At 40.3% G+C, this 26,014-nt stretch overlaps 1 protein-coding gene across 1 annotated transcript in view; it reads right to left on the reverse strand.

The window, feature by feature from the left end:
* Positions 1-26,014, reverse strand: part of LOC102783560 (helicase ARIP4-like) — a 76,113-nt gene that overhangs the window by 37,509 nt on the left and 12,590 nt on the right. The window contains exon 2 of the mRNA XM_006785381.3: positions 16,905-17,062. Within this exon, the coding sequence (XP_006785444.2) occupies positions 16,905-17,013 (109 nt within the window). The 5' untranslated portion in view covers positions 17,014-17,062. The remainder of the gene's footprint in view (positions 1-16,904; positions 17,063-26,014) is intronic.

Below are 26,014 nucleotides of genomic sequence, written 5' to 3' on the forward strand. Positions count from 1 at the left end.
TACAAAACAATGAGTCGTTGAAAACTGCCCCCGACCGCCGTACGTAGGAACACCCCCGCAACGCCACTGCGCAGCTTTTCCTGTCTACCTCCTCCCGCCTCTCTCTGCTTCTCCCCTCCCCCAGCCAACCGACACAGGAGCCAGTGTGTGATGTCAGCAGGACACACCCACTCAAGGGAAGCTGCCTTAGGTAACAAGGGTAATGGGGTTCAACCAGGAAGAGATGGACAGAGATGAGAAGATGAGAGGAAAAGAAGAGGATGAGAGATCGGGAAAGGGGGAAGAGGAGGAGTGAACGAATGTAAAATGATCCCTCTGATAGTTTATGGCAGTTTTTATTGTGCTGATTCTGTTTTGCCCCAATGAAAATGAAAATGAAATCCTTCAAAACTGATGTCAGAAACATTAGATTGGAGGATCTCTCTCAGTGTCCAAAAAGCACACAATTTATACGATCAAATATGAATTTGTTTATTGGTTGGGATAGACTGGCGCCTAGTTTAGTAGTAATAAATGTGTAAATACAGATCTGACAAGCTAAAACGGTAACATATAATCACAAATCCATTTCAGCCTGATTTATGATTGTGGACAGAGAGGGGAGGCGATCAATATGAACCGATAGAGAGAGTGATGCTGGAGTCAAACTATGGCTGCAAGATGCAAAGCTGAAACAAGGAGATGAATAAAGTCATGTGGTACAACTTTCTGTTTGGAAAATTCTTTTTTTTTTTTTTGGCTCCTCGGGGCAGCATCGCACATCATTAACACTAATAAACACATCGTAAACACCACAACTGCAACAAATGGTAAATTTCAGTGACACATAAATGCAAACACTTTCAGTGCAGATGAGACGAACTGTGGGGAGAAGTAAGAACCATGGAGGTGGGGGAAGAAAAGCACAAGCCTGACAGGGTGGAGGATAAGAAAGAAGGGATGGAATAGAAAATGGCTAGATGTGCAATTAAAGGACAAGAAAAGTGGAAGAGCGTGATGAAAAGAAGGGGAAGGGGCCGTTTCTAAACATTCCTGAACCTATGTTGGTCGTGTGGGATTACCCTTCACAGATCACACACACATAAGGTGAAAGGTCATAGCTCAGTCACATGGTTACACATACTAACCCACATTGTAAGGAAGTCTGGGGGGGGAGGGGCAGCAGAATTGGAAATAGCGAGGTGGGGGAGGAGACAAAGAGCAGGCAGTGACAGCTGGAACGTGAAGCCAGGACTGCCTGGGAACAAACGAGTACGCTCGCGCTCGCACACGGTCACCTTTGCCACACTACCACAGTTACGGTATCTACCCGAGCTTGCACTTCCCTGTTTACGTAACCCAGATTGACCAACAGAGGGAGGAGAGAGAGAGGCATTTGTGCCTCGCTGTTTTCCATTTTCATATTCTGTTTGGCCAGGAGCTAGATGAAAAACTGAAATCCTTTGTGTGTTTGGAAAATCGAATGATATACAATGGATTGATGTCATGAACCATTTAAAGCGTTGTATTTATGTCGATCATAAAAGCAGATTGGCAGATAATCTTTTTTATTCCTGAGTAGTTTGATCAGCAGGAGAGTAGACTGGAGGATATATTCTAAACGCTTTTAACAATAAATAAATAAATATATCAACCACCTTGTTATGCCATAATGTTACACTGCATGACCCATTTTACATAACAGAAGAAGAAAAGCAGCCTTTTTAAATCCACCCAATATTATAGTCTCACACTAAATGCATGTGTGTTCAGTGCAAAGTCTGGAGACAGCGTTGTTGCACAGTAAACAGCACCAAGTTTAAGAAAGATTGAGAGAAATCACAAGCTTCTGCTAACAGGGGAAGATTATAGCTGTTAAAAGATTAGAGTCCCAGAGTCAACAAAGAAGATAACTGCATGCATTTGACGTCTATGTCCACACTGATTTTTTTTTTGCATAAACACTGCTCTATCGCCAACTAACACCAACTCTTGTGTGCATCAACCAACCAAGGTGGATTCAAGAAAGAAAATGCCTGTTGAAGTCTAATCAGACGTTAGCTTGTCTTTCTTCTTCTTCTGTCGGCTTCATGAGGACATTTGATAGAGACAAATTTTTTAAAAGCTACGAATGGGTCTTAAAATAATCACAGCATTTTTTAAAGGTAGATCACATAAGCGAGATGATTTTTTACTTCATTTATTTTGTGAGTACACAATATGTTCTGGAGTAGCTATTTTCAAAAGTCTATTTTATTTTATTTTATTTTGGTTAATTTAAATGTTTCTTTACCCTAGTTTTAGTTTAGTTTCAGTTGACCTAGTAGCAAATCTGTGTGATGTCATCTGAGAATGGTGCAACAAATAATTTCTTCAATTCAATTTTATTTATATAGCGCCAAATCACAACAAAAGTCGCCTTAAGGCGCAATTTCTTGCATTTACTGCTCGCATATGTGCATCATGTGTAGTTCCTGCATGCTCTATTCTGAAAACTCACCTTTTCTAAGCCACATGGAGTATTTCCAGTAGTGGGAGTGTGCCTGAAGTGAACCGTTTCCTACTCTGAGTTATATTAGTGAAAGGAAAATGTGTGAAAAAATGTCCAGCCCTGAGACTGCCAGAAGGTCTTGTGTGAAAATGGCTTATGAGGCAGGTGCATATGCAGGCTCATATGCATATGATTGCTAGCCATGTAGAGATATCCACTTATCTGCTTTACTGATGTAATCAGCACAGCCTGCAGTACCTAAACTTTCAGTGTAATCAGTGTCTCCCATTTACCTGTTATTCAGAGTTGGAGCAAAGTCAGTTCTATTTTGGTTCCTTTTAAGAAACAGCCAACATATCTGAGAAGCAGACATCATGTTGCAACAGAAGCTAATTAGCATGAGACGAAAATCATAGCAGACAGAATCTTCTTCAGAAGCCACAGGCCCACCGGAGGTTGCAACAGTGACTTCTTAACAAATCTGACCACAGTCTGCTAAACTGGGGACCCATCACTTCCCTACTCTGACATATAGCACAGGTGCTCCTCAGGGATGCACCCTAGGCCCACTTCTCTAATCGCGGCCAACCAACCGACAAAATCAACTTAGTCATTGTGTTTTCAGTTGAAACCACAAGATTAATACACAAAGGAGATGAGTCTGCCTACAGGGATAAAGACTGTAAACTGTCATAAAGGTGCTCCAGCAGGAACCTGGCACTCGACACCTTCACACTACAGAAAAGCTTCTATCGCAATGACATCAAAGTACTGAACTCTAGATCTGCACTCTCACCACTCAGAACATTGTAAAATATTGCTAAAGACTATGAAATTGTTTTGTTTGTCCACACGTACGTTGACAAAATAAAGGCTTTTTATTCTATTCTAATTGGTGTGGTGTCATGCTGCTGCAAAATGGTTGGCTACATTGGTCGTAAAGTAGCCCTGACGTTAACAACCTAGCAAACCGTAAAGGTTTCTGTGACTTGATTGGCAGATTAATATAAACATTTATTTGAACAACAAACTTGGTTTGGCCCATTTCAGAGACCTGATGATGCTATTGGTAGACTATGGTCAACTAACAACAAATAGATTCAACTCGGAAATGGCTTTTTATTATTGAGCCAAACACTGATAAACTGGCTAAACCTTTCCTTTGTTTGTACAAAGTTGCCACAGATACATGACATGAAAAGATATTGCAATGCATATCCTTTCATTATCATCACGCATAAGTGGATGAGATGATCTTAAAAAAATAAAAAAAAGCTAAAGAAAAGAAAGATATTTGGAGACTTAGCTAAAATTAAATTTGACACAAGAACTGTGTTGTTAGACATGTCACAAAGAATTTAGTTTAAAAAATATGTTGAAACACAAGATGTGCCCAAAAGCCTTTGCATATATTTAAAACATCATAGTGCAATAAAAACAAAACAAAACATAAAAAACAAAAACTAAACTAAAGATCTCAAGTTTGGCTCAAGAATAACCACACTTCAAATCAGGATCCTGGGGTAAAATCAGAGCAGTTAGACATAGCCATGAAGAGGCTGTGATTGCACTTCTTTTAATTGCGGCAATTTACACTTTTGCCTTTAAACACGGTTATGCAACATGTCTATGAACTTTAATTTTTGAGCATAGTGGACTCTTTAAGGTTGGAGAGAGTGACCTGTGACTAGAGGGATCAATCCTGCTGAGGAATATAAAAGAGCGATTAATTCTCCATCATTACCTCCTCCAAGGGGCTGCTTAGGCAATGTTACACTCAAGGATTAGATCTGGTTTGGTTCAGACTTTAAAATTAAAATAGGACATTTGTTAATTCATTAAAATGATACTTGGTAAAACAAGAATAGTTCAGTAGCCACACGGGAACTAACGATGAATGAATTCACATCATGTTTTGTCAGCTGTTGTTTCGAAAGGACAAGAAAAAAACTCTTATCGCCATCATCTCCCACCAAACAAGGGAGACATGTAGAATCAATGCAAAAACACACTGGAGTGGTTCTGAAAACACGTGCCGGCCTAAAAAGTTACAAAGACATTTCATTTTGGTCTTTCTTTTAATTTAACCAAGACTTCCTAAATTGCCCTCTTGTCGCACTCTGATCATTTATAATGTGAAAACACCAGGAAATCCTCATCTCTGATGAAGCCATGACAGCTTATTTCCAATTTTGTAAATAAGTGAGACATTACATGGTTTAGATATGTGTGAAAATTATTAAATCCAAAGATATATCAGGCAAAAAAAGTCACACCTGGATGTAACTAAATTAGGTAAAAGCCTTACACTGAATATGTGATTAAGTTTCAGCTGGCACCTTGTTATTTAACCCTTACTGATGAAGTTGATGTGGAAGCCGTTTCCTGTGGTTGCACACGACATGTTACTCTGTTTTAGAAATGATCGGTCTAGATTAAGCAAAGTAAACAACGATGGAGATTGCTGTAACTTCGAAAATTGGGAATCTCCAATATATTATTAAAACCTGGAAGGATAGCAGTGAACAACCATCTTTCAGATCATTCGATCTGATCATGATCGGAGATATATAATTGTAAATAATATATCAATAATAATAAGATATAAAATAAATTGTAAATAATCAGCAGTAGAATTTATGCCTATGTTTAATAGTGAAAGTAGAAGCATTTCCACACACAATGTGAAGAGATTAGTACTAAACAGCTGTGTAGCCTCCCTGATACACAGAAAACCGTGTATCAGAGAGGCTAATCCGAAAAACAGCTTCAGTTTGATAAGGAGCATAAAGATTGGAGCCAGTGGCAAAGGGAAAACTTAATATGGCCTGAGGCACCCATCATTCCTACTGCCCAGTCTACAAGCCTGTGAGAGCAGTGTTTTGTTTCTGGGTTAGCTTCAGTTGGTGAGGTCAAGCTTTTGTAATGTTATGTGCCCAAAAAATGAGGTCAGCTGACATCTTGAATATACTGAATGAGCAGGTTTTTCCATCAATGGATTTTTGCTTCCCTGCTTTTTCATTCAGGAAAAAGCTGGTCATTCAGTACAGCCAGGTTTTTTCCATCAGTGGAAATTTTGGAGGGCTGCTGATCTTCCACATCAAAAAAAGAAAGCTGAGGTGGTTTGGGCATCTGATTAGGATGCCTCCTGGGAGCGGTGTTCGAGGCATGTCATACTAGACATCATGTCCATCAACACATTTAGAGTTTAGAGACCTTCTGGAGAAGACTTTACACAGCTGACAAACTCTTCCATCATCAGTACAAGATCTTGACGGAAATCTGATTCCCCTCTTTCTCGCTGTCCAATGCCTTCTTATCTCATTCTTTGATATGCCAGCACTACTAACGCTGGATGTCGAGCAATAGCTGCAATTACACAACAAAGTCCACATTTGGAAGTCACCAAAGATGATTTCAGGTCCTTATTTCAATTTGTTTTAATTCAATGATTAATACTGCAGGTGATTTTTACTTTACCTCACTAGTATGTTTAAATGTGCTTTACAAACTTCCACGTGAGACGAGTTTGGGGAAAAATAACTCTCTCTTTTAGCCATTACCTTGTGCATCTCGGTACCAGTGCCAAAGGGCCCTTTGAGTTGCCAGCTGCATTGAAAAACAGCAACCTTTGACTCCTTTGGAGCAAAAATGGACTGAACTATGTGGAGAATAAGTCACATATTTTGGAGTCAGGATGCCAAATCCGGTTCTACATTTTTATTAAGTGCTGTAAATGCTATCAAGTCAAATCAGCCTTCTTACTAATGCAAAGACTAACTTTGGCACAGATGGATTTATTCAACATCCTTATAATTTATTAGTCAGACTTGAACCACGACCAGAAAGCCCAATTACCGAAGAGATTTCCAACATGTAGTTACTGCCTGAAAGCTGTGACCTGCCTGCCATCTCTCCTTGAACAGCCTGAGTTTAAAAAGGTTAGTTTAGTTGAAACCCACATCTCAGCACAACAAAGCTTTGACATCACAGAGAAACCATTTTGAACTGGAAATTTAGGGCAAAATGAAGATTGTAAAGCAGCAAAAAGCAATGATGGGTTTTTTTTCTTAAATGTCTAATTTCAGGACCTTGAACATAAATTGTCAGAAATATATGGTTTGTTATTTCTTTGTTACTTTTTCCTTTTTCCTATTTATTTATTAGGAGATACATGAACCTCTGATATCAGTCTCCAATCTTTGGATTCTGCACTCTTGACTAAGAAGGGATGAGTTTTTCTGAACATGCGTTCAGATTATAGCAGCTCGGGGACCACAGCTAACACGTGATTCAAAACAAACATGCAGGTGGTTTTGCTAATGAGCTATTGTAACTTATAATCAGTTTGACATCAAGCCAGCCTGTTATCTGATCTCAAGTCTGCTCACGCACAAAGTCTGTTTCTCTCTTTGACACACACACACACACACACACACACACACACACACACACACACACACACAGATCTGGCAGTCTGGTGTGTCAGTATGTAGACCAGCTGGTGTTACTGTATCACCTCCTACACTTCATTCTGTACTGCCCTTAATCAGGTCTCACAAACACACACACACACACACACAAACTTGATGTTATGAAATGTAATTTCATACCCCCCGCCCCCCCCCTCTCCTCCTGCAGATATTGTGCTCATTCTCTCGCTGACAAATCTTTCTTTAAACTACTTACTTTTAATCCTACAACATAATTTAATCATGGTTTAGTTTCAACAAAATCCAAGCCCTGTACTACAGTTTACTCAACTACAGAGGGAAATGCATGTATTTATATACAAGCAACTTTATGTAACCAGTGATTTACTGTTATTGCTTTGCTAATGCTGCAAAATGAACATCTAACATCTTTAAAAGGGGATGATCCACCAGTTTGAAAGAATAATTGTACTGTAATAATGGATTGGATTTATATAGCGCTTTTCAAGGCACCCAAAGCGCTTTACAATGCCACTATTCATTCACTCTCACATTCACACACTGGTGGAGGCAGCTACAGTTGTAGCCACAGCTGCCCTGGGGCAGACTGACAGAAGCGAGGCTGCCATATCGCGCCATTCGCCCCTCTGGCCAACACCAGTAGGCGGTAGGGTGAAGTGCCCAATCCCCAGAGAGCCCGGGGATTGAACCAGCTTCCCAACCCCCTGAGCCACGGTCGCCCGAAAGGCTGTAATAGTGTAATGGTGAGTAGCCTCAACACCACTGTACAGGATGCTACCTGAATGTGACAATTAAAAAAATAACTGTAGTTACAAAGAACCAAACAGGTTAGTAATGATCTTTTTTGTATGTATCATCAGCTTTGTGACAGCTAGATTCATTTAAATATGTGTATAACCTTGTCAACAGATGTGACACATGATAACATCATGCTGACCAGGCAAGCTAACAAGCTGATATTGGTTTAATAACATAAAATAACATAAAACGAGGCTAAAAATCTTCATTTGAGCTTTGTGATGATTCTCTGATTTCCAGTATAGCAATCCCAGACTGCATGTTAGACTCATGATTTAGCCAAAGCTGCCCGTATTGTAAGCTGTTTTCCCCTCCTACCATTGTTCTTTCTCTCCGGACGTTGGAAATGAAAAACTACAGTCACGGTCCATCTTACAAAAAAAGCTACCTGATGCTTAACTTATCTAGCGTGGGCAAAAAAAACAAACAGGCAATGTGTTGCATCAGGTAGCCGATTAAACCACCAGGTGTCTGCAACAATCGCCGCAAAGAAACACGTTTACCTCTTTTTCTTCAGTTTGAACTACAGCGACGGGGAGCGTGCTTTGCTTAGCAACGCCTACACATGCAGGGGAGCAACAGGCTAATTAACAGACTATTACTCCCCTGCTCTCTGGTGTGTGTGTGCAAGTCTTATGAAAGATGTGACTAAACCTCATGACAGCTTCATCAGAACTGCCAACAGAGCTAACAACATGCAGCGCACACACCGCAATCTGTTCACACACAGACTCAGAAAACACATGCGCGGACGTGCGTTCGCACACGCGCGCGCAGACACACACACACACACACACACACACACACACACACACACACACACACACACACACACACACACACACACACACACACACACACACACCCCTTGACCCAGAACAGGTATCCCTGCAGCGCCATGCTGCTGAAGATGGTGATTTTATTTTAGAATAGTGGTCCCACCTCCCCAGGTCCATTTCTCAATGTCACTTTTTGAAGAATGGCCTCTGTAGATACTTTTTTTTAACCTTCTCCTCTTCTCTTTCTTGGGTTTTCATGTGCATATATTCCTAGTTTTCTAGGTCAGCATGCTTTCTTTTTCTTCATTAAGCCCTGTTTTTAACAGCCTAAGCACTTTACCCAACAGGTAGTAATGAAAGAATCGCATTGATTAAAAGTGCTTTTCAAAACTACATTTATGTATTTTACATAAAAGATTTTATGCTGGTGCTATAAAAATCGTGCTTACGCCTATAAACAGGGTTTTATAAGAATATAGATAGATTGATATAGTGACAGCTTTTGTCACTTCATTTTTTTAAAATCATAAAATCCATTTCATAGGATCTCTGTGACCAAACTTTTCAGTCTTCCCTTCTTTGTGTGACTACACTGTGAACTGCGACTATAGAAATACAGAAATTGGTAGGGCTCAAGTAAATGAGACGAACCTTTGAGTGGCCTGAAAATGTAACTAGTGAAACTATCCCAGTGACCAGAAGAAAAGGTCTAATTATCACAAATCCAGCACGTAAAAACCTGCAAATACAATACTGCTTTAAACCAGTCTTGTTCATTCATTTGTGTTAATATCCAATCTTGACCCAGATGCTGTTCTGAAGCTTTAAAAAAGAAAATCTGAAGAGACTTTTGCTTGTTGTCTCTACCAAACATGTTTCCACCGAAACAAATAAAAGACTGAAATGTCGTTATATACCTGCCGATTAACAACAGCCTCTCTCCCCATCTGCCTCTCTTTGGTATGCTATGAAAACTGACTTTCCATTTCTCTCAAGCAATATATATATATTTTTTTTTACAATAAATTACCGTAATTCCCGGACTACAGAGCGCACCTGATTAAAAGCCGCATGCGCTAATTTTAGAAAGAAAATCAATTTTGTAATTGTACAGGCCGCACCGGATTTTAAGCCGTATGCGTTTCACTCGTAATATGAGATATTTACACAGAAATATTACACGTGAGGATTTTTAACATTTAATTTAATCCATAAGGTAACATAAACATGGTAACATAAACGTTATGGTAACATACAAAAATAAATACTGCAAATGCTTCTTTTCCTCGAACAGCGCCTGTAACACAGCTACCTTTAAGTATACGTACGTATCAGTAACACACAAATTACGTTGCTTATGGTTTTTTTACGGAACAGTGCACAAACAACATTACAACGTCTCTTAACAACCGGTAAAAATATATACCGTATATATACTACTTATCAATTTTATTGGTCTGCTGTTACCAGGCAAAATGTTTTTGGCCGCATGAAAACAAAAATGCATTAGCCGCACGTCAGTATAAGCCGCAGTGTTCACAGTGTGGGAAAAAAATAGCGGCTTATGACCCGAAAACTACGGTATATATTTAAATTATTATGTGTGTACTTTTCCCACTGTATGATTGAGTACTTTTATGTAAAATGATAATCTGTGTTGTTGTTGTTGACCGAAATAAATTTCACTTCACTTCACTTATACATAGGGGAAGCATACTAGAATAGAAATTGCTAAAACTCATGTGATGACTCCAAATGACACTTTTCTAAAAATACCACGCTGAAAGTGTAATATCACAACTGTATGTGTGTTTTATGTGGTACCAGTGATGTGATCACCATAACAACCCAAACTTCTCCAGAAAGAAGACACATTATTCATCAGTTCATGCAGTCAAAAAAGCAAATTAAAAGTTTTAAAAAAAAATTCATGTACATCAGAGATTTTTAGTATTTAGCTCAACAGTGAATTTAACCTAAAAATATATCAAGAATGAATCATTTCTGTGATCAATAACAACAACAACAGGTTTTGCCGATTAATTCTACACTCCATCTATACATCGGTATTGACATATTTTCTGTTTAATAGTCCTGTGACGTGTTTAGTAAACTCACACCCAGTCTGTCATCCCTTTCTTTGTTCAGTGTTTGCTCAGTGTGTGCTGAACCAGTCACATGAATGAAGAAACTTTATAGCAGCTGGTTGAAAGTAGATTTTCTTTTACATGCTTTAGAACTAATAATTAAATTATTAGTGTATGCAAGGATTAAAAACATAAAGCTATAAGGAGGACAAAGTTACACTAATTAGTTGAAGAGAAGAGACAAAAGCATAAAGATAAGAGTGTGAATAGGAGAAAACAGGGGAGGAAGAAGAAGAACAGGAAGAAAAAAGGGGATGTCAAACCTGGAGGAGTAAACTGTCACAACTATGAGGGGGCCGGCGTCCTGGTGACAGTTGTTATGGTAACTATGGGACAGACGCAGGAAGCAGCAGGGGGGTGACGATGTCACAGGAGCAAAATAGACTTGCAAAGTGGGGAAGATAAACATGGAAATGTGTCTTCTCCATCAGACAGTTCTCCTGTGGGTCGATAGCCCGAACCAAGAAAGAACTGGATTACATCAGCTGCAAACACGCTCACTGCCACACATCCGTTAGAGTCGGGATTGGACCGATCTGAGGTGCCGATCCGATATCGCACGACTAAAAGAAGACACTTTTTTAGGCAGGAGATAGATAATACACTAAAAGGTAACAAAAGATTTTCAGCTACATGAACATTGTCCATCCTAACCTACAACATACATGTACATACAACTCCAAAACAAGTCACCTATGTTAAGTAGAGTCATGGTGACCTGTTGAGCACATGCTTTCAAGAGTATAAGAAGAAAGTCTTGTATATTCAGCTACAGCTTACAAACTCCAAACAATCAGGACTTTTTACCTCCTAAGGTAACCCCACAAAGCCAGTTCTGTCGCCTTCGGCGTCTGCCAATTTTTCTGATATGCTGGGTCAGTTATACAAAGTGTTGCACAACTGTTGTGGTAAAATGTTTTATAAACCTGACCAAGCAGGGACGCGCAAGGACTTGAACCTTCTTTGGTGGATGATTAAGTCTCCATCATCATTGCCCTCTGCCTCACAAACACAGACACTCTTTCAGAGTCCATATTACTGCAGAGCTGCCATTACAGCTATATGGTATCTAACAGAGTTCTGATGTCATTAGGACAACATGTACAGCCTCGTGTGTGTGTGTGTGTGTGTGTGTGTTTTAGTTCTCTACTGCTACTCAGGCCCAAACATAACAAGCAATCTGTCACATTACAGGGTTATCCAACACTGACTCACAGTGATGAGAAGCCCAAAGAGGTCTCCACAGGCTGTAAACTTCAAGCATGATGCGCTTCTACCCACTCCCAGATCTCTGATTCCACAAGACAGATATGGCCATTCAAGGAATTATTAAAAGAGCTGAAGACCTGCAGAGATACAGTACTCACCACTACACGCCAAAAAGGAATATCCCCACTGACCACTGGAATAAACGTTACATTTGTAAACAGAGCCAACTACATATAACATCTTCTTTACTTACTCACACATTTAGACTGAGCAGAGCTGCGGCTGAGACTTAAGTGTAGTTTAACTGACCCAAGCTTGCTGTTGTTAAGCAACAGCAAGAATCTCGTTGAATGGTGCTTCAGGCTTTTGGAGGAAAAGAACAAAAAAAGGAAAAATTAATAGGCTCATTTACTTTCTGCTTGAGTGTAAGATGTGAATACTGATACACTGCTATAAACTGTGTAACTGGTAGCTTCATTTTCACTTAGCATATAAATACACAACAACAAAGCACAACAAATATTTAAATGTCTGTTTTTTAAAAACAAAAGTCACAAAATTGGTTGGCGAGAGAAATTGCTTTTTAGTTAACAGCAACAACTAGGTGTAATGTACAAAGCTAAACTAAACTGACCACCTGAATTAACCAGTATGTGGATATGAGGCTATATATGAGGCCCATAAAGCTTCTTACACTAAGGAAAAGGCTAAACGAATGTGCTGACCTATTTTAAGGCATCCCGTGTGCTCACAGCCAACGTAATATCAATCCAAGCAGTCTCATGTTAGCAAAGTGGGTGTTCAAGAAAGTCCAGTTTTGTAGGATACAGATATGACAGAGGTGCCAAAATTCTCACTCTGCTTAAATCAAGATCATTTCTAAACTTTTAAAGATGACAAAAAAGGCAAAAAAAAAAATTGTGACATGATCACTTTTTTTTTTTTTAAACAGATGCTAGCTTTTGTTCTGAATTCACAAAATGTAAGAATTCAGCAAATGTTACGAAAGATTTTGTACAGTACAGTGCGAGTCTTGAGACGCCCCTTCATTAATTTATATTTTGCTCCCAAGGAACTCGACTTTGTTATTTTTGAAGTGGTCTTGAGCCACAGTTCTCCAGGCTTTCAATGTTTTTCTTTCAACACTGGTTGTTTTTTCACTCATTTTAGGTCCAGTCATTGTACACAAGCATTTTCAGAGGAATGTTATTTTTGTTTTGTTTTTTTTTAAAGCCACTTAAGACTGATCTATGAATCATTCAAGCATAAAAAAGTCACTGAACTCATCAGATGAACCGGTGTTGTGTCTACTCAACAAAAAAATTTGAAAACCAGTTTTAACCTGTACCCTTAGGGACTTGTTGCTAGCAGCCTGTTACAAAAATGTACTTTAGTTGAATATAGGTAAAAGGCCAGAATACAGGTAACAACCGTCTCCGCGACAGATGCTTCCTGTCAATGGTATATGATGAAGAGATGAAAAGTAACTGACAGCCCTGTCCTTAAAAACAGGTCTAATGGAATGATGAATCCAAATGTGAAAATTTGGATTGGCTCCCCGGAGCCCAGGACTAAACACTACTGAAACAGTGTGTGACAGAGAACAGAACAAAAGGCAGAAACATTCAAAGAAGAGCTTTGAATGTCCTTCAAGAAACCTGGAGACCTATTCCTGAAAGAAATGACAAGAAAGCTGCCTAAGAGAGTTCAGGCTGTGCTGCAGTCAGTCATACAAATATTGATCTTCAAGCTCATTAGAATTGTACAAACTTTGTTTTTGCCGTATATACTGTATTTACATGACACTTGCACGTTTCAAAAAAATCGCTGCATCTATTTCATATTCAATTCTCTTCTGCTTATTCTTGTCAGGGTCGCGGAGCCTGGAGGCTATCCCTATCCCAGCTGTCTTAGTCTACGTCCACACTAGCCTGGATAAATTTGAAAACGGCGTTTTCGTCTGAAAACGCTCTGCGTCCACATTATTGTTTTCAGTTGTTTTCACAGAGTTGTGCGTCCACATTGAAATGGCCGAAAACGCTTACGTTCCAGTACTGCACATGCGTAAAACGCAACAAGATTTGGCCTGCCTCATTTCTGTCAGCCGTTTATTTACTTTCCGACAAAATGTTGAGGAAAAGCAGAGTTTTTTAAATGGACTAACACTGAGGTGGAGTTGTTGCTCCGAGTAAACAAAAGTACAAAGTTGGATTTGAAGAAAAGCTGGAGCATGTACAGACTGATATTAATCTTTAATAGGGCTGTCAAAATTGAGAGCAAACAAAACAAGTTCTTTATAATACCCTCCGCTATCTTAGTTTAATTGGTCACATGACTGCATCACATCACTAAAATGTGTCATCGTTTTGAAAAGGCTCTGGGTTCGCTGCAAAAAACAAAACAAAACAAAAAAAACCTGCCGTCTTTGGTAAGAAACCAAAGAAGGCAAAAAAACAAAGAGCAAAGGCACTCACAAGACAAGGAAGGAGACCTGTAGTGTAGTGTTTGTGTACACACACAGTGGGCACTTGGTTAGCTTTGAGTATGCTCAACTATACAGTCATTATGGTTGGGTGGTAAACAAAAATGAAACTGAGACAAAAGGAGTCAACCACACACATTTACATGATCCCTTCCCTAATCTCATCCTTAACCTAAACCCAAGTCCTAACCATAAACTCAAAGGTAAGTCCCCACAAAAATCTAAGTCAAGCCCAGGCTCATCCTCTAATGACAGACGTACACACACACACACACACACACACACACACACACACACACACACACACACACACACACTAGAGAAAAAAGGAAAACGAAGAATTAAAATTCAAGGACACTGACACTGTGATTCCTTCAGTTAATCTCCCATTCTTTGTCTTTGCTTTTACAACAACAAATTAAGACGTCAGATCAGTGAACAATGAGTTTTTAGATTTCGGTAGAAATCCTAAAACATGTAAATACTGCAGGGAAAAAACATTAACTTTGCCCTTTGTGAGGTCCCTGAAACACTATGTCACTGAAGTTATCCAATCAAAGTTTAAATCATGCCTCCTACACACAAAACACACACACACACACCTCTGCATTTAATAGAGCTAATAGATGATTCACCAGGTTATGTAACACATACTGGCAAAAGAAGAAATAAGAGAAGAGGTGGAGATGAGAGTTTGGTTTGTTTCCTGAGGGAGGACAGAACAGCAGAGGCTGCTGAGGAGAGCCGGTCTGGTCACACACAGAGAATAAAGCTGCTGGGTCACTTCAGTTATCTGGTGGCTTCTGCGAAAAATGTGTCTGTTTACATGTGAGTCAGATGACAAAGCAGAGAAAGTAGCTGCTGTCATTTGTGTCAGATGTAGACTTGAATAACAAAAGAGAGAATTAAACTTTTCTCTGCCCACCCACAAACTCTGTTTGAGGCGGCATCGTCTTTAGATTCTGTTAAAAACTGCAAGGCATTATATTTATAGGTGACTTTCACAATCATGCAGATTCAGACGGCTCTGAAAGATGAGGCCACTTGAGCCTGGCTCCAAAAGTGAGTCAATCCCACTAGACTCTGTTACAATGCTCCTATGTTACATAATAAATCATGTTTATAGCTACAGATTACTCTTTAAAGCTACTTTAGGGCTTTATAATAACTGCCCTGAGGCTTGTCTTTTGTTGCTTTTTTTTGGGTAACTCAACTTTTTAAACTTAAAGGGCCTACAATTACAGCCGTGGCCACTCAGACTGAAAACTGGATGCAGTTGCTAGCCGTCTGCTCGGCCTCACCTCTGCTAATTCCACTCAAAGAACTGCATCTCTTGAAAGCATGTGTGGTATTGTTGCCTTTTCATTCAAATTCATTACATTGCATTAAATAGATGCAATGTAAATGGATTACATTAATGGAGGCTGTGCTCCAGTTTTGCCAGGTGAAATTATAATGTTATGTTTGTATGTTATTCAGCATTCATTAGCAGATTTCTGTATCCATAACAGTCTATGGGTTCACCTTGCTAGCCTTAGCCGATAGCATAGCATTCTAGGCTTCAATCTACAAAAAAAAAAAAAAAAAAAGAGGGGGGCGGGGATTACTTTTGACTCCAATAAAAAAACAAAACAATAGATTAACAAAACATGGTGGCAGCCAAAACACTAACAGCAAAGAGCAAAGCACCCCAAGCCACTGTGGTCCATCTTTTATATACAGTCTATGCGTGTGAAGCACCACTGTACAAATCTCTAATGGTACCCTAGAGGGAAGAGCAAGCATATCACAATGGGGCATAAAATCATCTCTGCAATCTCCCAGGTCCTGATACTAGATGAAGCTGGAGTGATATCCTTCCTTCTGGTTGCGTGCAATTAAAACACCCGTGTCATAGTCAAGCACCTCTATTCCAGCAAAAAGGAATGCAAACGCTCCTTCAAGACTTGCAAAAGCCATCGTGATAGAAAAATGTTAATAATCACCCATATCTTTAAGCATGACACCCACTGTGCTGGGCGTTGCTGTTTCTGCATATTGTTTTGCAACTACTCTGCAAAAGATCCCCGAGGCACTACACTGCTTTGATGTTTAATCTGTTTTTTTGGTTTCCTTGTTTTTTATTTTATTCGGCTTCATCAGGTATATGTAGTGACTGTTTTATAAAAACCAAAAAGTCCCTAATAATGATGGCAATTAGCTATTCTATGATGACTGCAGACCTCTTGAGGCTTATTGCTTTGACAAACAGTCTTTTAGTTTTATTAAATATAACCTGAATTATTTTACCCAGAAAAAAAAAATTCTGTGAAATTTACTGAAGAATCTGCAGTGGTTTGTAATGTGCTCTTAATTCTTGATCAGTAAGGAATTTAAATTTTGCATCACACACATTTTTTGGTAAAACGGCTATTTGTACTTGTCATTTATAAATTCAGAGTATAATTTTGGTTTATTCAAATTGAAATAACCCATTGATCCTGAGCCCGACTCACTTGCATCTTTGTAGAAGATGCAACAAAACACAGGCAGGTGAGATGGTCTTCATTCACTAACGTGACTCACCCAGCTGACCCTCATCTTCATCGTCTCCATAATTGTCTTCGTCCGCATCACTGATGTAGCAGATCTCTCTCTCCTTCCCATTGAACCACTCGATTTCATCATCAGACATCCTGACCTAAAAGGCCGCTGCTACCTCAGCATGGCCAGCAAATCTACACCTGAAATATAGAAAACACACAATAAACAACACACATACACACAAACTGACAGAACACATTTTTTAAGGAACAGAAAGTGATGGCTCTTTGTTCAAACTGTGCCTCTCCGCACAGTTTGAAAAGGAAGATGTAAGGGATGATTGTTTTTATCATCGACCTTCCTCGCTGCGTCACAACACAGGTCATTTTATGTTTTCTGAAATGTTCAAACCTACCTACAGCATTTTGTGCCCTAGTGACACACAACGTCATCCATCCTTTATATGTACAGACACACACACATTACACAGTACTAATAAATCATTAGATAAGAGATTATTTAGCTCTGTAATCAGCAGGTAGTTAAATCATTTAAATGCCCTACCTGACTTTGTATCAGTCCAGTTTTCATCTGGTGCTTAAAAACACATATAAAGGGTAAAATCTGTCGCACAATCTCAGAGTTTTCAAAAATATGGGAGGTAACTTGGTCATTTTTATTCTCTGGTCAGGCAAAAAACAGCTCCTGGCTACTGATCAGAAGATTTCGAGATATCTTCCATTCTTCTAGAATAATCATGTTGTAAAAAATAAAAATGTATGCAGAAAATACAGCTTATTTCATGTCAGCCTAATAAATAAATAAATAAATATAAAAAACTAGTGCCCCACTACGTCCAGGAAAGGCAGGTAAGGGGCTCAAATACTAAAAATAAAATGCTGAACGATAAGAGAGTAAGGCTGCTCAATTCATCAAATTTTAATCTCGATCACCATTTTGGCTTCCCACACTTAGATAAAATGATCGAGCGATACTGAAAATGCATGCTTCGTTGATAGCATGCAAAACAGACGCAAATCAAGCGCTCCCTAAATCCTCGACTACGTGCCAATCACAGCCGTTACATCCAGGTTTGCAGTCTGGATGAATAACACTAAGTTAAAAGAAAGACAGACAAAAAAAATGTAAATGCCTGAAACAACTAAATAATCGTGATAATCATTTTGGCCATAATCATGTAGCCTTGAAAGAGAAGGTGTGAAAAAACACAATGTTATCTTAAAATCAGGCGATGAGAACATGGATTTAGATTTTCTAAAAAGACAGGATGTGAGCTTTTTAAAGGCGCTGTGAGACAGACATTATAAGGATCTTGACCTGCAAATGAAAGAAAGAACTACAGTGCAGACAGACAAAGCCAGTGAGAAAAAGCCACAAAGAGAGACATAAAGAGCTCTCTTTATCTCTCTGTAGGAGTTTCTAGGATGCTTTTAAAGGTCCAGCTCTCAGCAGGAGAAAAATTACACCAACGCTGCTCACAGGATCACAGAGCAGATGTGCCTTTCATTACCCAGCGTGGATCAGTAAAAGCAAAGTTTTGCTCTCTTTTTTCCCCCTTTTTTGTTTTATATCAATATAATTCTGCTACAAACAAGAATATTTAACCCCTATGTAAAGTTTCAGTGCCACAGATATGATCCTTACCGCAGAAATCTTGAGCAATATTATCGAAAAAAAAAGGCTTCACTAAAGTGTCTGACCAGCAAAAATAGATCCTAAACCTGCATTTAGCAGCACAAGCTAAAACCATGATCTTTTTTCTTCTCTTGGATGAAGATGAAGGCTTTAAATAATGCGCGCGCCCACTCAGACGAGTCCAGACGCAGTATTATCACAGCAAGGCTCACTCTTGATCATCTGCCAGCTCACCTTGGATAACTTTACTCAGCACATTGCACAACAGGTAGCTCCAGCCAAGCCGACTTATTGGTCCCACAGGTCGATTTACCAGCTTCATAAAGCAAAGCTAAACATCATGGACTGGTTTGCTGGGCCTAAAAACCAGCAAGCAAAGAACCTGCGAGCTCACTTTGATTCTGACATTTTTTTTTTTTTAACTTCTGAAATTATTTGCTGATTTTTTTCCCCCTAAATCTCTGATGGGAAAGACTGAGATTGCAGTGCAGTTGATTTGACAGCAGCACGGTGGAAACCACGGTGATCATCATCCTCTCATTGCATCTCATTCACTCGCGATCAGTCAAGAAATAAATGAAATCTACAGCTCATCTTCCCATGAAAGCTCCTCAAATCAGCTCAAGGACTCACACCGGCAGTCACAGCTGCACCACTGATGAAGACAGAAAACGCACTTTCCTGCTGAAACTTACAGACACAGAAACCACCATTAACAGTTGGTAGAGGATAGGATTTGACCTGTGGCCAAACATCCCACACGGCCCCCCTCTCGCTCGGACTTTCTAGTGACAATGCAACCAATATTCAATCTCTCACTCACACAGACACACACAGAGCACCATATACTCTTTCTACTTAATGTTTCCCTTAAATAAAGGGCGTAAAGGGCATAATGCCTTTTTGTAATTAGCACAGCAAGTGACAATGTACCCATCTTCAACAGAGCAAGAGTTTATTTTCAGGTAATTTCAAAATTCGCTTCCTTTGCATAATTTTCTGTATAAAAGTATGTATGCGTCAGAGACGATGACACCGTTGTTCCAAACTAACCACTGCTGGACGATCACACTGCTGTTAAAATGAGAACAAGCATGCAGTACTTGGAGCAGAACACGCCGTTTGTGCATCTACTCTGTTTAACAAAACTATCGAAAAAAAGCAGGATTCTGACGTGGAAAAGCCTGTGTCATGAGACTGCTAAAAGCATTACTTTTACAAAAGCCTCACTCTGACAGCAATTTTAAGTGATTACGAACACTGAAGATGTTGTCTTCAGTACAGAAAAACAAGATTCTTTGAGTGTTAGTATGTGAAGACCAGAAACAGAGAAAGAATCACAAGAATCCAGAGCTGGAAAGAACATATAATTCTAATCTCAATCACAATTTTGGCTTCCCGTAATTAAAAGAGCATGATCAAAAAAATTAATTGAAAAAAAAAAAGCAGCATACTCTGCCAATAGAACAAGTAAAACGCTCCCTGAATAAGCGCCTGCATATGCCAATCACAGCTGTTCCCTGTACCGTGCAGCCTGAGGTTTCCTGGAGTAGTCAGAGTGAGTAACTCTAGATTAAGACAGATATACAGTTAAATTTAAATGTCTGGCACAGCAGAAGGCAAAGAGCTTGTCACTCCAAGCAGATCACCCTTGTTTGGAAATACTTTGGATTTAGTGCAACTGATGTTAACCAGGAAGAAATCATATGCAGAGAGTGCTGTGGAGGTGTGTCTGCAAGGCAAAGCAACACAAATAACTTATTCAACCATGTGAAAAAAAAACACACCACAAACTGCGGTATAATTAATGCATGAAGGCCAAGAACACAGGGCAATGCTTGCTAATGTGATTTCATCCAACATCTACTCAGATCTCCATAAAAGTGAGCCTCTGCAGCATGTCAGGGTATACATCCACAGAGACACGGTGAGTAACGAAGGCTTCGGGTAAGTGTTCAACATACTGGGCGAAAGACGTGTCACCACCTCCGGTTTTTCTAAACTGGTAAACACCAAGTCTGTGAGCCTTTTTTTCCAGATAGTGCTGCCTTGGATTTAGTAGCATCCTGCAATGGCATATTTATTTTTTAGTTATCCTATATTCTGAGCACAATTGTATTCATTTTAAATTCAAAAGATGTATTCACATCAATCCATGCAGGTACAACGAATTGAGTAAGACTTTATACTTTGCTTCTAAGCGATGCCCTTAAGGTCGAGTGAATAAAATGCTTCATTTGTTGGCAAAGATGTTTTAATTTACTGTAGCAGAGCGTAAAAGTGAAAGCACTGCCCTGTTGATTTCATTTAGAGTCAAATTTTGCTTTTTTCCCACCATCCCATCTTTCTTCTAAGAGCTGCATTGAATCTGGGTGAACAACGAGGACCAGAATTACTTTGCTCATAGACTCGTAGGTGTTCTGTTCATGTGACAGTGCAACATACCACATTTTTGGCACTAAAACCAATGAGTAGCTGTGATAATAATCCATCTAGCCATCCACTGATCTTCTCCTGCATCCACTCCAGTTTTGCAGTGGGACTGGAGCCTATCAGAGCCGTCATAGGGCAAAATGCAGGGTACGCCCTGGGTGTGTTGTCAGTCTGTTGCAGAGCTTACACAGAGAGTCAGACAACCATTCACACCTACACCAAATTCATAATCACTAATTACACTAACATGCATGTCTTTGGGCTGGGAGAAAAAGCGTACAGAAACCATACAAACACGGGGACATAGAAACGCCACAAAAATTGGTCCCAGCCGGGCTGTAGATTCAAACTCAGATAAGTTAAAGTACTTTACTTATATTTAAAAGTAGGTCACATGAACTCCAGCAGAAATACTGTACAGCTTGTTTCATTACTCAGAAGTCAAATCCAGCTCCTCTCCCCCCTAAAAAGGGGACACTTGATTCAATGCCATCAAGCTTTATGTAACTTTATATACCAGTGGAAAGGAGGCCAAACTATTCTGTTTATGTCAGGCCTTCAGGCTATAAAATAACTGTTACATAACACACATGCAGTATATGTCTGCTACTCTAAGCAGCCCCAGCTGTACTGGGCAAGAAACTTTCTTCTTCCTCTTCTTACCTAAGATGACCTGTTATAACATTCTGAAGGTGGAGAAGACGGCACCTGTTCAAATATAAGGCAATTCTATGCAACAGGCCTGTAATAACATTGTGAAACTCACATTCAGCCATTTTTTCCTAACCCTGAATATTGATTCAGGACTGTGAAGGATACTTACAAAATTACAGGCTCACATTAAAATGAGATCATTTCCCACAAATTATAGTCTCAAGCCTAGCTGAGGTGAGCACAAAGGGAGGATTTCTTTTTTTTTTTTGCAGCACTCTTGCACTAGATTTCGTTCAGGTGTTCGTGCTGCTGTTTGTAACTGTTTGTCAAAGCTAACTTGCATGTCTTACAAAGCTTGGCAGTGATCTGACCCCACCACACACCACAGATGAAACACCAATGTGTGAGTCAACTTCCAGCTGTCAGAGAGGGCAATTCACTGCCTTTAGTCTTCTGTTTCTTTTAGCTGCTAAAGGAATGCCTGCTGCCCCTAGTGGATAATGCACGCCAGACTGTGGTTAATTTTGCCCATTGATATGACTCACAATGGACTACACTAATGTTGGAGATGCAAAATTTTATACAAATCTTATGAAACGGTGCAGCTGGAGCAACACTGCTGCAGACCACAGTGTCTAAGTGTCTAAGTGCAACTCAAACATATGAGTGCATCGTCATCTAAAGCCTGGTGTACCACCTGAAAAAAGAGATGAATGCACAAAAAGATGATAGAACACTCGCAGTTTAAGCAGAGCTTTTTTCTTTGCAAAACTTTCAGCGTTGTTTTTTTCCTTTATGATTTTTCTTTTCACCTCCTCGTCAGTATTGCAAAGCAAGAGAAGAATGCAAAAGTCTTTCAAATTCAGTATCTGTAGAAAGAGTTCTTCCTTTGCACCAAAGCTGCTGCTGTGAACCTTTAAAAGCACAGAGACAGTTGAAATTCTCTTGAAAGTAGTTGCATACGCAGGGTTGAAAATTTAAAAGAAAACCCATTTGTGTTCCTCTTTCTGTACAATTCTACCTTACGTAACCTCAAACAGCAGGCCAAGGAGGGGTTCCAAGGACGTATGATTCAGCCGATAAGGCTTTGTGGAGGACAGCATTACTTTTGGCCAAACAGAGCGAGCGGTAATCTCAATTCTGTGAATATGGGAAGAGGACCCTCTTAATGGGAAAATATGAAAAGCACAGAAAAAACAAATAAAAGATACAGAGCGACGGTGTAGATGAACAAAGACGGGGTCCTGACTGGAGAGGCAGGGGGAGGGGAGCAGTCTGTCTAATGTCCTACAAACACCACCCCCATGACCACAGGGGAGGGGATGAAGTAACCTAAATTTCTCTTGCTAAAAGACAAAACAACCCCCCGAACAACACTATGGTCTGGACTGACATGAGATTACAAAAAAGACGTGGAACCAATGCAGTTGTTTTTAAAAGATATTATCATCTTACACTTTTTTTGGGGGGGGGTGAAGTTATTTTCATACTTATTGTTAAAAGCCTTACAACACATTTGTTGTTTTAAAACATTTTGATATTTTGGACATTTAACATAACTTATCTTGAAGGTTGCAAAAATAACAAGAAGCACTCCAACAAGGGAACTCACTCTCTAGACCGCGTTTCATTTAAAAAAAAATTGTATTATATTTTGCATGTATTCATTTTTTTTTTCTTCGTTCTTGTGATAAAGTGCCCACGCACATAGCATTGTAGGTTGACTGCTTTTATTACAGACTGTCTTTGCAACAGCTTTCCAGCTGTCCTCCTGTTTCACGCCACGCACAGTTCTGTCATCTGGTCCCAGTGACATATTCAAATGGGGAGACATGATCAGATCATGGGGGTCAGCTGTATGAGTCAGCCTCCCCTGACAACACATCCTGAACCCACTGCTCCACTCCTCCCCTGCAGATGAGCCACAAACCACACCCTGCCGCATACCCCCATCGCCTGACTTAGACCAGGGAGCCATCTGGCCAAGCCTACCCTGCCGGGAGAGAAAATCCACTACAGCCACCTGCACCCCTGGCCTATGGACCACCTAGAAATTAAAAGGCTGGAGAGTCTGATATCACCAGGTGATCCGGATGTTGGGATCCTTTGTGCGATGGAGCCACAGCAGCAGGGCATGATCCGAACAGAGGGTGAAAGGGCAGACCAGGAGGTAATAAGGAAGAGTGTCGACCGCCCACCGGATGGCCAGGCACTCTTTCTCTACTGTGCTGTACCTGGCCTCCTGCTGTGAAGTGTGAAGAGGAGCGTGAGGCGTGGATGGAGTGTGTGTGGACTTTCTGCGTCTTTCCCCATTTGTGTGTGGACCCCCAGAGCCTGGCTTTCCCCTCACCTTTGTAAATAGATCACCTGGTGTTGCTGTAATAAAGACTCTTGTGTTTTCAAAACTTAGAGCCTGCGCGTGAGTCCGTGCAGTCCCGTTGTGACACAAATTGGGGCACCCTTTCAGGTGAGATCAGTCAAGGGGCCGGGTTAAACTCTGCAGACAGGGGAATCTGCCAGTAGTCCTTGGTTAAATCCAGTGTTGTGAAAAAGTGAGTTGTGTCTAACTGTGCCAGGAGCTCATTGAGCCGGGGCATGGGGAAAGCATCAAACTGCCATACTTCACGCAAATTTTCCCGTCATAACCTCCCAAATGTGTGCAGATTTGCTGTTAGGTCCAAAACATATTGAATTTCATTTTTTGCCGGGCTTGGACCTTTCTCCCAGTTTTCTTTAATCAAGTCCAACACCCCCGGCGGATTTCTGCCAAATTCAAATCCCAGAGAAATCCCATGGAGGCCTGAGGCACCTCCCACACTGCAAACAGGGTCTTACCAGCGACCCCAATTGCATCCATGCTCATAAATGAACTTTCGAATCATGGACTTTAAAGTGTTATTCAGCCGCTCCACTGACCTGCCAGTCTGAGGGTGGTAGACGCTGAGTCAAACATATTTAATGCCCAGTAATTCGTATAGCTCTTTTAGTGTGCGAGATATGAACTTATGTGCCCTGATCAGTCAGTATCTCTTTTGGCTCAGGAGATGACCTGAAACACCACCTGTGCCACACTCTTTGGGGAAATGGTGCGCAGCGGCACTGGTTCAGGACATTGTGTTGCATAAACAGTTAAAACTAATACAAAGCAATATCCCCGTGTACTCCAGTGAAATGGCCCGATGAGGTCGATGCCAATGTGCTCAAATGGGACCTCCATTAATGATAGTGGGCCTAAAGGCACTTTTGGAATGGTTGACTGGTTCACCAGCTGTACACTCGGGGCAGGATGCGCACCATTGGTGCATGTCCGCCCGAGTGCCCTGAAAAAACCAGGAGAACCTGTAGACTTTTCTACATTAAGTGCTGTGTAGAGAATGTGACAGTGACCAAAACCATCAGGGTTTTTCATAACTGAAAAAAAATGGATGACAAGTGAGGTACAGGCTCTGATCAGGACTCGTAACTCAGCCTTCATGCTGAGGGACAGCTCTTTGTACAGCACTGCTACAATCAACCTGAGGAGGGGCTTTGAACAGGCCAAGGAGGGCTACAGGAGGAGCACAGAGAGCTTCCTCACAGTCAACAACCCCCACCAGCTGTGGAGAGGCATCAAAGCCCTCACCAACTACAAATGCCAGAGCTCCCCAACCCCCAACAGCAGTCTGAAAATCGCAGAGGAGCTCAACCTGGACTAATATGAACTAGAAGCTGCCACTGGTCTTGGTCCGCAGGGTCCACAACTAAGAACAGGAAGGCTGGTCAAAGGGTAATTAACCCTGAAAAGGATAAGCGGAAGCGAATGGATAGATGGACGTTTTGTTTTTTTGTTAAGCCAATTGACACTGAGCTATGAATCATTCAAGCATGAAAACTTTCATAATTTTCTATAATTCTTTCCCATTTCTTTGGTTGAATCTGACAAAACCCAAAGATAACATAACTTGACGTTGTGCATTTTTACACCAACAAGGCAATTTCCAAACAGCTTAAAACAAAATATCCTGGTATAGTGTCAAGTATTTACTAAAAAGAAAAGTAAAGACTTTGAATAGACAGAGGACAAAAGAGAACGAATCAGGCCAGGTGAACAGTATAGGTATGCAAAATGACTCAAAAACTGGACTGGAACAAAAAAACCTGTTGTGATAAATCCAAATATTACATTTCTGGTTCAAATCATCATCAGTATATACAGAGGAGGGCAGGATAGATGTACACTGGCGAGTGTCTATAGCCATCTGTAAGACACGGTGGTTAAACAGTACGACTGTATTCCAAAGCAAAAATGCTACCTACTCAGGCAGGTTGTTTAACGTACAGAATGCTTTCCTACATACCCAGAGACACCGTGTAATTAGCTGTTGAAATCCCCTGAGAGTGTGCGCATGCAAGAGTAAAGTTAAAATGAT

Source organism: Neolamprologus brichardi, chromosome 20 (genome assembly GCF_056152115.1).
Source record: "Neolamprologus brichardi isolate AB-2024 chromosome 20, ASM5615211v1, whole genome shotgun sequence".
NCBI lineage: Eukaryota > Metazoa > Chordata > Actinopteri > Cichliformes > Cichlidae > Neolamprologus > Neolamprologus brichardi.